At 35.6% G+C, this 14,875-nt stretch overlaps 1 protein-coding gene across 1 annotated transcript in view; it reads right to left on the reverse strand.

Moving 5' to 3' along the window:
• Positions 1-1,307: 1,307 nt before the first annotated feature.
• Positions 1,308-14,875, reverse strand: part of IIL1 (isopropyl malate isomerase large subunit 1) — a 156,312-nt gene continuing 142,744 nt past the window's right edge. Inside the window, exon 15 of the mRNA XM_089798347.1 lies at positions 1,308-1,655. Coding sequence (XP_089654473.1) covers positions 1,518-1,655 — 138 coding nt within the window. The 3' untranslated portion in view covers positions 1,308-1,517. The remainder of the gene's footprint in view (positions 1,656-14,875) is intronic.

Here is a 14,875-nt window from a genome sequence, read left to right on the forward strand (position 1 = left end):
AACCAAAATCAATACCCACCAACTTAAGAAGACCGACAACTTACCCACTATCAATATGCTTTTTAGGCAATAATACCACATAGGTTTTCTGAAGTTATATCATCTTGATTGTCTTCTAATATGCTATTCTAATTGATGTATTAGCATCATAGAGATACAAAAATCATTAAATCAAAGTTGGGTGATTTCAGCATTGGCCATGCCTGCTGCCCAATTGGCATATGACCTCTTTAGGAAGCCCACAGAAAGGTTTTCTTTGTTCTTAAACTTGCTTTTTCTATTTCGCAATTTTAGTAATCCCACACCTCGTGAATAAGTCCGATGCTAACCCCAACCATTACTAAGAGATGAAAGCATCGATGTGCCAAATTAAGGAACTTCGCACGGAATGTTTCATGGGTTTACCCCTCATTGCAAATAATCTTTCATTTATTTTAAAACGAGTGAACAAAATGAATGCTCCAGTAGCTGAAGAGCACACAGTGTGCATTTCAAAATCTTTTTATATTTTGTTTCCTATTATATGTGATGTGCTCTGGTCTTGTTCAAATGCATATTGCTTTTTTCTGTTGTGTCAGTTTTCAAGATGTCCGTTATGTGCTCACGGTATCAAAGAATAACAAGCCCTCATAAGAAAAGAGTTACTTTACTCTTTAGCTTTAGAATGGTAGAAAATTTGGAAATTTTCAATATAAGTATTAATCATTAAAACCCAACTCTATGTTGCTCTCAAAGGTAAGTAACTAGCCACAACCAACAAACACTTTCAAGATTTATCTTAATCAGTTTTTCATGGAAAAGGCATGATTCTGTTTATGCATGAGCATTTTTTCACATTGTTCATTAGTACCATTGGCAAATGATTTTCCACGCTTTCATTAGTGATAGACCTAAATCTTATTCATGATTATATTGGGACAAGAATGTTTGCATACTCTTGTTTAGATATTTAAGATCTTGGTTAAGTCTATTTTTAGCAGGAACATAGTCATATGCTGAATAATATATCATGGTAAATATATTTCAAAAAGGAAACCTATCTAATGATATTAAGGGCATGTTAATTGTCAATTGCAGTCACTCCTTTCTTAGTTGATATTATGTTCTTAGTGTAGGACCTGGGGACAAGAGAGGGGAAATTGTGTTGATACAAATTCAACTATCCACAAAAGTTGCAGAATATAAACAAGCTCTTGACAGAATTAGCCCCCACCAGTCAAAAGTCTTAGAAGCTTTTGGGAAAACCCACCAAGCGTAATATAAGCATCAAGTCTGCAGATGAATCTACACCTTACAAGTGAGATAAATGAAAAAAAGAAAGCAAATGCAGAATTTAATAGCCATTGAAAGAGTCAGGAACACATATAAGATGAATACTACAATACTGTCATAACAATTGTCGCAGTATATAAATAAATATCATTTTGATTTCCATATTAAAGACTAGTCATCTTAAAATTTTATCCTGCAGCTGAAACACATTAAACTCATCTGAATTATAAAGATTTCATTTATATTTAAAGGAAATCTCTTGGATCAGTAACAAATCCAGTGAGAGCTGATGCTGCTGCTGTGTATGGAGAAGCCAAATAGATTTGACCTTCTTTATGACCCATTCTCCCAGGAAAGTTCCGATTCGTAGTGGAAACACAAACCTGCAGAAAAGCATCATTAAAAATAGTCAGCATGGTCCAAGATAAGACCCTTCAAGTCATGTAGACATTTTAAAAGTACAAATAAAAACCAGAAAAGTTGAACAAAGCTTCACTGTATTCTGACTTTTAATGATACCACTCAAATAGTAAGAATAAAATATAACTAATTAAGAATTCAACCATTCATGTTTTAAGAGTTAAACTTAACTAATCCATCATGGACGATGAATAATGGTTGTCTACCAATTAACTAATTTGAGGGCTTTGTTATATTTACATAGAAATAATCACTAACTTAGAAATACATGAGAGAAATTTGTCTTCTGATTTTTTAAACTGAATAGCATAATACAACTGTCAATAACAATGTCTTGGCTTGGACCTTGGGTTTGCTCCCTAGTGGTCTTGAGCTTGACTCTAAAGCCTGGACTAACCTAATGCACCTGGCTTGTGGGTGGAGAACATCCCTGAAGGATTATTCTTGCCTTTCCAACCCCAACTTGGCAGTAAGTCCAAGGTAAGACAGGTTGGGTGTTGGGCTGGGTCGTGGGGATACCTTTGGTGCAACAATAAAAAACGAAGTCCAATAGAAATCTAGAATTATGTATCCACATTAACACCTATTCAAATCTTGTATATTTTCTCCCTGTCAACGGACTAAGAAATCCAGTGCTGCCAATCTACATCCTCTATTCAAATTTGCAGTGAGTACATAGTCAAACATCTTAACACACTGCTATAAATTGGTAGCAGACTAGACTGCTAATCAATGACAATTTGTCGTGATTGTTTACAGATTGTTGCAACTATGCATGGCAGAACTATTGAGTTGGAATGGTTATCTGTAATGCTGACCAAGGAGATGCTTGATATAGAGTAAATTATTTACAAAAGTAGTATTGGTTGTACCTTGTTGCCTAAATTTTGGTAACTAGATGAAGACTACTTTGCAGGTGACTCTACTGTGTCTACAAAGTTTCTTTATTAAAGGGTGCATGAAACAATGTTTGAATCTTTAAATATTTTTATATTTCATGGTTTTGTTAATTTGTTGGGTCTTGCCGAGTCTGGATGCTGAATCCAAGTTAAAAATTATCTTGCCAGTCCAAGGCGATTCCAAGTGTTAAAATTGGTCAAAATACCTTCCCCATAACATTGGCACTTTCCAAGAAAGTTGAAGGTTTCCAAAGATGTTGAATTGGACCAAAAATGGACTTTATATATTTGCTATACCCCACTTCTTTATTCCTACTTCCTCCTGCATGTGTGTTTATATGTATGGGGGATGAAGTTCACAGCTTGTTTGTTACACATTCCTGGAGGAAATATTATTGATTCTTGCTCCCACTTAATACTGTTATACACTCTGGTGCTTCGGCAACATTTTACTCTACATATTTCTCTTTTTAGTGATTGAATCCTATGGCATCAAAATGTAACAAGACCGCTTCAAATGGCATGTAATAAAATCACACGGTATATGTTCTCTTTTCATAACCCCCTTTCCCATATCCACCTTTTGGTTTCTATGCCAAATTTGTGTGCTTTGGACACAATAGTTGTGATCCCTACACCATAGTCACCCAATTTATTTTTCCACCCAATCTAGGCCCCATGTTCTTGTTATCACTCTTCACAGATTCCAAATTTCAATCCAAACAGTGTGTTATTTTCTTTTGGTTTTCCCTCCGAACAGGTTAACGTATATTGTAATAGGAAACAAAGATAGTGTAATGTCTCCATTCTAAAGCCTTTCCAACATCTCAGTATGGATTTTAGATAGTGGTCATGTGTTGAGGAGATCAAGTTGAATCCACTGGCTCTTTTGGAAGTAGATTCAACATTTTGGGTGCCTTTGACAATCCTTGGAGAAGGATTCTATTTTTAGAAAGCATCAACTTCATTAAGTTGGAAATTATATGAGCTGCAAAGAATGTTAGTGAAATCAAAATTCACTTCAGAGATATTTTTTATATTTTATAAAATGTTAAATAAGTAATATTTAAGTTATCAATGGTAAATTAAACGAAGACCTATATTAATTATTTATAGAGGTGAACTCATGTGATTTAAGGGCTTGAAATAGTAAATAATAATAAAATGTCACCTTTATGGAGCTGAAGGATTGTTATTTTATAACTTAAGGTGATTTTAATTATAAATTTTGATGAGTTTCAAAAGTGCTCGTAAAAGGGAAATTGGAGGAGAAGAAGCTGATTCGGAATATTTCATTCAACTCTATTTTGTTTGCGAGGCTGAACATTGTTCATCTCTTCTGCCATGGACAAAACCCTAAGGTAAGATCAGTTTTGATGGTCAAAGATTCCTCCCTAGTCAATACTATGTGATTCATTTATAATGGTAGGAATTGCATTCAAGCTTTCTTTAGTTCCTGTTCATCAATGGATCCCTGAAGTATATATAGTGCGATTCATTTTACAAATTATTACATTTCTAAGTCTCTTTTTCAGAGATGTTTCTATTTATAAAAAAATCAGCGCGTGCGCAAAAAAGATCCAAAGGTGGATTTACTCAAAATTTAGATTTGTGCTGAATGTGTATCACTTCTTGGAGAAGGATTCTATTTTTGGAAAGTAAGAACTTCATTAAGTTGGATATTATGTGAGCTTCAAAGTATATTGGTGAAATCAAAATTCACTTTATTTTTAAAATTTTATATATTTTTTAAGTATTAAATAATTAGCATTTAAGTTGTCAATGGTAAATTAAAAGACGACCTATATTAATCATTTATAAAGGTGAATTTAAGTGATTTAAGTGCTCGGAATAGTAAATAACAAAAAAATGTCACTTTTATGGAGCTGAAGGATTGTTATTAAAGGTGATTTTAATTATTAATTTTGATGAGTTCCAAAAGTGCTCAAAAAGGGGAAATTGGAAGAGGAGCTGATTCGGAATATTTGACATGACTCATTTTCTTTGTGAGACTGAACATTGTTCTTCTCTTCTGCCTTGGACAAAACCCCAAGGAAAGATTGGTTTTGATGGTGAAAGATTCCTCTCTAATCAATACTGTGTGATTCATTTAATGAGTTGAGCTCAGTGTGGAAAAAAGGTCAGAGATGGATTTACTCAGAATTCAAATTTGTGCTGAATGTGTGGAGTAAAAGACTGAGTTTAAGCGATATATCTTTCCAATGTCTGCCAATTTTAAAAATAACAAATTTGTAAAGGAATTGCAGGCCAAAAAAAGTGCGAAGAGACATCCATTGAGAATTGCTAAAATTAATGATCAGATTATGTGAAATGAGTAAACTTGATTTCTACTTGATAATTCAATTTATTTGATATAGTTTTACCAACTTGGTTTTACCATTATCAATCTCCGTTCTAACTTGCCGTTATTACTGATACCATCAATATGTACTGTGTGTCTCTGTGTAACTTAAAAAAGCTTGAAGACTGATCATAACTGATGTGTTCGTTGTTATCCAATTTACCATGATTCTGCAAGTATATATATCACATCGTCAAGTCATGATCCACAAGGGATCACAACTCCTTAAAGAAGTGCAATCCATCATGGATCATGACTTGACATGATAACTAATGCCTTTTAACAATAAGGACAGCCTATTAGTTAATTCTGCATTCAGTCATCTTTATTACAAAGTATCAGTCAAAGTTGTGATTATAATGAGATTACTATAAAGACTGCTATTTATATAAATGTGTGTCTGTTTGTATACACATTTCTTTATTATATTAATTTCTCCACAATTTACATAAATAATGTTTCATTGGGAAAATGTGTGTGTGTGTGTGTGTGTATTCTATCTCACGTATACTAACTCTGTGTGTGTGCATGCGTGCATGTTTTTCAATGGATTTGTCTCATTGGATTTTATCCATCTAAAGCTACAAACATCAACACTCCTTTGCCAAGGAGGATAATTGGATATTACCTCAACATAATATCAAGAATGGCATATTTAAGAATATCTTTGATCAGAAGATAATCACCATTTAGAGATCATCTCATGATATCAGGAGTAACGGCCTCGGAATATCAAGTCGCGTGATATTCACCAAGTACTCCGATTAATGGCCTTAGAATATCAAGTCACATAATGTTCACCAAATACTCAAAATGTCCATAAGGTGCGTGCACACATACCCTCAATGATACTAACCATAGGAACATTATATCCATGGTCTATTTAAGGATGTTAATCCACCATGACATGTCTATACAATACATCTCATAAATATCTATGTGGCGATATCTATCTCTTAGTTGATTGATTTACAAGATAAATCTATCATGATCTACTTAGACATCATAAGATATCCATCACAGCTGAAGAATAAGTTATTGTAAGATTGTCCCCTTTCAAGAAATATTACAAATACAAATAATAATCATTTGGAAGTCGTTACTTCCTCATGGTGTACACAAGGCCCAAATAGTCATGAGATAGCACTCATGATTAATAATAGTTTCATTAGTACAATAATCAAGGATGTTGAGATTCATTCTCAGTAATTACAATCGTACCAAGTTTGCTTTGGAAGTGTTCCACCTTCGTTTTTGCAAGAGGTTTGGAGAGGATGTTTGTTGTCTAATTATCTGTACTGACATACTTCATCTCGACTGAGGGTGAATCCACCATGGATATTCTTAGATGGTGGAATGAGGCCTTCACCTCAACCTTCTCTCTACATTAAGGTACATCGCAAGTAATCACTGATGTTGATACTCCCTCTCAATAAAGGCTTTGCTCAATAACTCTAAGTCTGTCTTTAATAATGCACAAACTTCACTTTGGCAGAAGGCATGAAACTTCATCTCATGAACCATAGTCTTCTGACTGCTACAGTTTTATGATCACTAGAGAATCTATTTCGACATGGTCTACTCCCTATGAATAAATATGATCAAGACCCTCAAAAGTGAACTAAATCATATCCTCTATCTGCTTCCTCTCTTCATCCAGATTGCTTCTTATAAATGTAAGGGTCTCTCTTGATATAGAAGTATACTCATCATCCCAATCATCAAATATATCTTGCTTCAAGAGTCCCATACTATCTGACATGACTCATATGTGGCTGAAATTGCTAGTTCCATACTACCTTGGACCTATTGCCATGACCATCTTGAGGTTTGAACAAGATCTCCTTGTAGTAAACTCCCATTCAATGGAAGAGCCCCCTTTACCTCGAGATTGTTTCATAATCTCAAATGTACCATCACCTACACAAGTGATCACCTACACAAGTGCCTGAGTAACATTCCTAATGCACTATTCTCCTTTTCCTACAAGATCATCCCCATGGTCCAAAGAAAACAAAAACCATTACAAGGCAAATGACTCTAATAGTGCATACATGGATACAAATAAGAGATTAATATCCTTTAGAGGTAGTATCTCTAAAAATGGCAACTTTTCATGAAGCACTTGGATCACTCATACTTCGTCTTCTCATCGAGACTCGATATATTTTCATTGCTAAGACTCTACTTCCCTCATTCATGCTTGGCATGCTCTTGCGATGGACCACAATATCTTCACGCAGCCCTCAAGAAATATATCACCACTCTACTCTATTTATGTCATAGAACGCCTCTTACACAATACACGAAGTGCTCTGCCATGTTCACAATGGTGTGTTTCTTTATTCAATCGATCGACTCTACCCTTCAAATGAGACGAACAAATTGTGAAGGGTAATGGAAAGTCCAAATCTAAGCTTCCTCTCGCACATATGCAGCTTGCCCTACAGTTTCAAATTTCTCTTCACAAATCTACAACTTTCTCTGTTATATTTCTTTTGTGCATATAGGAGAGGTCGATGCATGATGCCATTCTATGTATTTTGTCCTGTTTATGCTACTCCTCTCTTCTTCACATTGAACAAAGGAATATATATAGACTATCCAATCCATTATAGCCAGATATAGTTACAACTGTTCTTTGGTGAGTTAACTCTTAATCATATGTATAACAAAGTCCCGAAAATGTTTATTTTAACATTGTTTTAATATAAAGCAAAACCTGTCAACTAATAATATTAAACTCCTTTTTTTTCATCTGATTTACAATGAAGTTTGTTGTCGATTTATAGACAGGATTCCATTGTTTCGCTGACACCTGTTTCAATTCCTCAAGCCCGACAAGCTACAACTTCAATATTTGTATCCTATACATGATACCATTTTGTCAACAGCGAGCCCATATTTTCTTAACAAAAAACTCATTCTGCCATCACTGAAATGGCTGCCCATGCTCATCATAGGACACACTCCCGCTAGGAAACCGTAGTCAGCAGTAATGCCTGCAATGGAGGAGTACAATTGTCCAACCATCCCACCCACCTCCGCCCACCCTGTTTTGAACTTCATGTCAACCATAACACTGTCAAAGTTAATGAGGTCGATGCTGGCAAAATTGGGAGCATCAGAAGTGGAGAGACCTTCATAGCTGTGCCCTCCGCTTCACACAACAATTTGCCACCCGTGTTTGATGCAGCACTGCACAGAATCTACCACTTATTGTCTCTTATGTGGCATAATCAATAACTATGGCTTGCGGACCCCTGGTTCTGTAAACCTCAAGTTCTCCACAGAAAACTGCAAGAGAGAATCATACGCAAGGGAAGAATTAGAAGTGGTCAAGTTTTTTATTTTCTTGTGTTGAAGGCATGAATGAGGCCCTGCCCATCTTGTGCAGATGTGCAGGTGGTAGATACAAGCACTGCAGTGCACAACAAAATAAATCTTAACTAGGCCATGGTAACATTTATTATCACTAATCAATGTTCGCAGTTATTTGTTTCATAGTGGATTGGTTTCGGATTACTGACAGAATTTTTTAGCGATATAATGATTCAATTGTTTTCTTTTCTGTGCATATCTTGAGACGACAGTCTAGTGCATGCCCTACTCTTCCATCACAAGCATACCCATTAACCATTATAGTCCACAACACTATCTTCCTCACAGGCAGGGAAGGTACTTGCTCTGATACCATGATAAAATTAATGATCAGATTTTGTGAAATGAGTAAACTTGATTTCTACTTGATAATTCAATTTATTTGATATAGCTCACCAACTTAGTTTCACCCTCATCAAACTTTGTTCTAACTTGCTGTTATTACTAACACCATCAATAAGTACCAAGTGTCTCTGTGTAACTTGAAGACTGATTATAACTGATGTATTCGCTGTTATTCAAGTTACCATGATTCTGCAAGTATATATATATATATATATATATCACATCATGGAGTCATGATCCACAAGGGACCTGACTCCTTTAAGGAGTCGCAATCCATCGTGGATCGTGACTTCACACGATAACTAATGCCCTTTAACAATAGCAACAGCCGAATAGTTAATTCTGCATTCGGTCATCCTTATTACAAAGTCATCGGTCAAAGTTGTGATTATAATGAGATTAATATAAAGACATATATATATATATATATATATATATATATATATATATATATATATATGTTTGAGTATATATTATATCTTACATATACTAACTATAAATATATGTCTATGTCTTTCAATGGATTTGTCTGATTGGATTTTATCCAACTGAAGCTACAACATCAACAAGAACTACAAACAGAATAGATTGTGGAAAAGTTATTATTCAATATATTGATGATTTTATGATCTATCATGTATCAATTCCATAAAGCAAAGAAGATAATTACTATTTTAGGAAGGTGAAGGCTAAATCACAGCCTATACAAGGTTCGATTCATATTTTATTGAGGCTTCTGTACTAATGTTATGCACATCCCTTTGCATGCTGGATCATAGCATACCATTCACAAGGGCAGATATTTACATGCTGCATTGGGAATTTCTTGCAAAGAGCTGCTAACAATCAAAGCACACCACCTTGCATTAATACAGCTCTTCAATATTTCACCTGCCTTGAATTAAATTGTGGCTTATGTAAATGAATAGTGAGGCCCACCTAGCACTACCTTTGGTTCGTTTGCACCATTCAATAATTTTATTGTAGGACCCCTTTAGTTGGTCACCACACATAATACAAGGAAAGGTCACCACCTAAATGTGGATATTCTAAAGAATATTAATGCAACAAATCATATGTGAAAGGCTTTATGAACATAATAACATATTACTCAGTTGCAAAGTTCGGAAGTAGCATAACATCTTCTTAAAGAAGAGTCGCAAAGTGCTTAAGACTGTGTTTCAGCAACCAAGCTTCCGAGGGAAAGAATGGCACCTCACTATGGACAATAGAGGCCATCATAACATGATAAAGGATAAGAGACATAGCATGATCCAGATTATATAGAAGAACAAATGTTTGAAAGTATTTTTTTCATATTTTTTAAAAGGTTTTCTATATCTTATTATTTGGCCTTTTCAGAGATCTTCTGCTCAAAATTTCAAGCTGAAACTTTTATCGGTTCCTAAGACTGGGCTGTCGTAGGCTCACTGTTTTAGGGACTAAAATTAGATTTTTAGTTCTTCTTTCCAACAGTGTAAGCGGTTTCAAAATCCGAACTCTAGGTCAAAAGTTATGACCCTAACAAGTTGGGGTAATTAAACACCTAGTTTTGAATAGTTTTAGTTTAATTTTGTTGTTTTTTTATTATAGCCACATAAACATTTCGTATTCATGGCTATGGTGACTATTGATATTCCATCATTGTATATATTCTTTCAGTTTCAATTAATAAGATGGCTTTTGGTTTGCATACAACTCTTTCGAGTTTTGCAAGATTTTTCAAAACTTGAACATAAGTATCGCAAGTATTTTGATTCACCAGATATCGTGTTTGCAGCCCACTTCTTAAATTCAGATCAGTGGTATCAGAGCGAGAATGCTCTTGTATGCCAACTAACAAAAGAACTTTCTATCAAAGATTAGGATTGGCCGTGAAAAAATTTGTCGGAATACCTTCCTTTGCAGCGCACAAAACCAAAGATGTCGGATAATTCGGCAGACTTTGTAAAGAAGATGGTGGAAGAGGCTTTGGCTAGGCAACAAGAAGATTTGATGAGTAAGTTTTCAGAAATTTTGAAGACCCAACAAGTGCCCAATTCAGTAGCACCGTTCTATGGGAATACCCCCTTCTAAAGTACAGGTGAATTTTGATATCCCAAATTTTGAAGGAAAAGTTGATGTTGACACTGTTGATAATTGGTTATCCAAGTTAGAACGATACTTCTTTGTAAATCATTTTTCTACTGCAGAAAAAATAACATTTGCCCTCTTGAAAGCTGAAATCCATGTCAAACTAGCATGGGAAACAAGATTGTTGAATAAGGAAAGTGAAGTTGGAGAAGAGTTCGAAATACCCTCTGATAATAAACCCACTTGGCCAGAATTTGTGGAATACATGAAAGAAGCATACTTGCCTGAAGATGTATATGAACAAAGATATATAGAATGGCAATTGCTTCGACAAAAGAGGGACCAATCTGTACAAGATCACACCAATACATTCCATGCACTCTTTGTAAAACTTGGTATAGAAGATTCAAAGAACCATTGAATTTTGAAATATTGTATTGGGCTTCATAGATACATTCAAAATGAAATGGAATTCTTAAATATAGAAACATTGGCAACTGCTTACAAATATGCTACAAAAATTGAACTCAAACAGAAAGGAAAAAGAGACTATTTTTCAAATAATAAGCCAAGGGGTGAAAGCAATAATAAATTTGGAGGAAAACCGGTGGGGAAGGACCTTCCCTCAAATCCACCCAAGAATACATGGTGGGCTACTAAAAATTCACAAACAGATACAGGCATGTGGTGTGAGATACATAAGAGTCCAACTCATAACACAAAGGAGTGTTAAAGAATTAAAAACTTGATGACAAAAATAAAAGGAGATGAAGTTGAGCCTGAATCCACACCAATAGAAACTCCTGACAATGATTTGGTGATAGAAGCAGACCTGTATGCCATACTTGCAACACCGAAAGTAGTTCCATGTGAAGATGAAGAGAGATTGTTCCATTCACAGAGGTGGGTTGATGGAAAGCCTCTACATTCTATTGTTGATAGTGGTCGCCAAAAGAACTTAATTTCTATGGAGACAGCCCAGAGATTAAGTTTAAAGATGACAAGACACCCACAACCATACTCTATGGGATGGGTTAATGAAGGAAAAGACATTGAGGTAAATCAGCAATGTTGCCTATCATACTCAATCAAACCATTCAAAGATAAAGTAATTTGTGATGTAGCACCTTAAGATGCATGTGATGTTTTGTTGGGGCAGCCATACATGTATCGAAGGGATGGGGTGTATGAATTCAAACCACGCAGTGTCACAATCAAGATTGGTGAAAAGAAATATCGAATACCAGAGGTGTGCCCAACTCAAGTTGCTTCTTTAATTAGTGCTAAACAATGTAAACGTTTAATTGCTCAAACTAGAACTTGTGTACTCCTCATGATTCGTTCTGAGAAAGAAAAGTCAATTGTCCTTAACACACACACTAAGGTGGCCACAACAATAGACCAGCAAAAGAAGATAAATAAAATCTTGACAGAATACCAAAGTGTGCTTAAATCACCAGCAGGGGTCCCAACACATTGTCAAGTCAAACATTCTATTGATCTAGTTCCAAGAACACCATTACCACATGAACCAATATATAGGAGTTCAGTTATGGAAAATGATGAAATTAAGAGACAAATTCAAGAATTGATTGAAAAAGGGACATATCAGGCCAAGTGCTTCACCTTGTGGCAGCCCTATTATTTTGGCGAGAAAGAAAGATGGGACATGGAGACTGTGTATTGATTACAAGACACTTAACGAAATTACTGTCAAAAATAGATACCCAATTCCTCGAATTGATGATCTTTTGGATCAACTTAAGGGTGCTAAATTCTTTACAAAAATTGACTTCAAATCTGGATATCACCAAGTACCAATTGATCCAACAGATGTATGGAAGACTGCATTCAAGTCTAAGGAAGGTTTGTTTGAATGGCTGGTTATGCCTTTTGGCCTTACAAATGCTCCCACTACATTTATGAGGTTGATGAATGATGTGCTTAGACCATTCATTGATTATTTTGTAGTTGTTTATTTGGATGATATCCTCAGTTTTAGTAAAACATGGTCTGAACATTTGCAACATGTTGAACAAGTACTCTTGAGTTTGCAGAAACATAAACTCTGTGCCAACATAGGCAAGTGCTCTTTTGGTATGCACAGCATCCAGTACTTAGGGTACATCATTGATCATGAGGGTGTTCATGTGAACCCTACAAAGATATAGATAATCAGAGATTGGCCACCTCCTAAAAATTTCATAGAACTTCACAGTTTCTTGGGTCTAGCCAAATTCTATCACAGATTTGTATTTGCTTTTTCACATTAATCATGGCCTCTTAATCAGTCACTCAAAGGTGGAACACAAGCAAAATTTCGATGGACACAAGACAAACAAAAAGCATTTGAGGAATTAAAACTCAGCTCCAGTATTGGTCCTTCTAGATTCACAACAATCATTTGAAATAGAAACATATGCATCAAATTATGCTCTTGGCGTTGTACTCATGTAACATGGGCATCCCGTTGCATATCATAGTGAGGCATTTTCTAAAACAATTCGAAGGTACCCCACCTATGACAAGGAGTTGTATGCCATTGTTCAGGCCTGTAAACAATGGAAGCACTATATTTTGGGAAAGGAAACTGTGATACATACAGATCATAAACCTCTTCAATTCTTGCAAACACAAGGGAAGTTGCATAATAGTAGGCATCAGAGGTGGTCAACGTATTTGCAACAATTTTACGTCAACATTCGTCATAAAAAGGGCAGTACTAATAAAGTAGCAGATTATTTGAGTAGGCCTCCATTCATAGGTTTGACAATGGTGTTGGATTTCTATGGCCGTGAAACAGAAACTTGGGCTCAACTATATGGTAATGATCCTGATTTTTGTAACATTTACAATGCAGTCTTAGAAGGAAAGCATGTTCCTCAATTTTATATATAGGATGGATTACTTTGTCATGTTGGTCACATATGTGTCCATAGTGAAGAAAGACAAAAACTGATATGGGAAGCACACTATAGCCAGGTGGCAGGACATTTTGGTATTGGTAAGACTACTACAATTCTCCAAATGTATTTCTATTGGCCAAAAATGGAACATGATATTATTTTATATATAAAATCTTGTGTTGCATGTGCAATTGCAAAGCCTTCAAAACATAAATTAGGCCTCTATCTACCATTACCTATCCCTAATAAACCATGGCATTCTCTTTCAATGGATTTTATGTCTAGGCTCCCAAGTAGCAGAAGGGGAAATGATTGTATATATGTGATAGTGGATAGATTTTCTAAGATGGCTATCATGGTGGCCTCTAAAAAAATGATTTCAGCAGAGGACACTGCCAAGCTATTTTTAGAACATGTTTGGGTTCACTTTGGGCTGCCAAAAAGCATTATTTCAGACAAGGATAGCAGGTTCCTCACCAATTTTTGGTCTTCATTATGGGCTAGAATGGACACGAAGTTGACAAAGTCTACAGCATTCCATCCTCACACAGATGGCCAAATAGAGGGAGTCAATAGAATGATTATCCATATCCTTTGAATGTACCACTCCAAACACCCACGCACATGGGATGAGAGCTTGCCTTATGTGCAGCATAGCTACAACCGTGCACTCCACACTACTATAGGATGAAATCCATTTGAGGTTTGTCTTGGGTATCAATCATTGGCACCTATAGATGTAGTGCTACCGATCTTGCAATCTAGTCAGCCACTCAATATTGAAAAGGAAGCAGATAAAGCAGACAAATTTATTGAAAAGATCAAACAGTTACAGCAACAAGTTCATGATATTTTAGAGCAGAGCAATAAGAAGTATAAGGAAAGAAATGATCAGTATAGAACTCCCCATCATTTCCAGATTGGTGACAAGGTATGGCTACATCTTCAGAAGGAGCGCCTCCAAGGACCTTATAGAAAGTGTTGTCCTATTCGGTATGGACCATATACCATTAAGAAATAAGTTGGTGAGAATGCTTTTGAACTTGATCTGCCACATTTTTTGGGATTACATCCAGTTTTTAATGTGGAACTGTTGCGACCTTATTTTCCTCCATTATTGGACATCACTCAAGCTGCTAAACATATTCATGCTACAGAATTGAATTCATCCACTACTACTCTATTATAGTGTGATCATGTCACTGAAGTCATGCTGA

Source organism: Cupressus sempervirens, chromosome 8 (genome assembly GCF_028749045.1).
Source record: "Cupressus sempervirens isolate cs-2001-9-10 chromosome 8, ASM2874904v1, whole genome shotgun sequence".
Classification (NCBI taxonomy): Eukaryota; Viridiplantae; Streptophyta; class Pinopsida; order Cupressales; family Cupressaceae; genus Cupressus; species Cupressus sempervirens.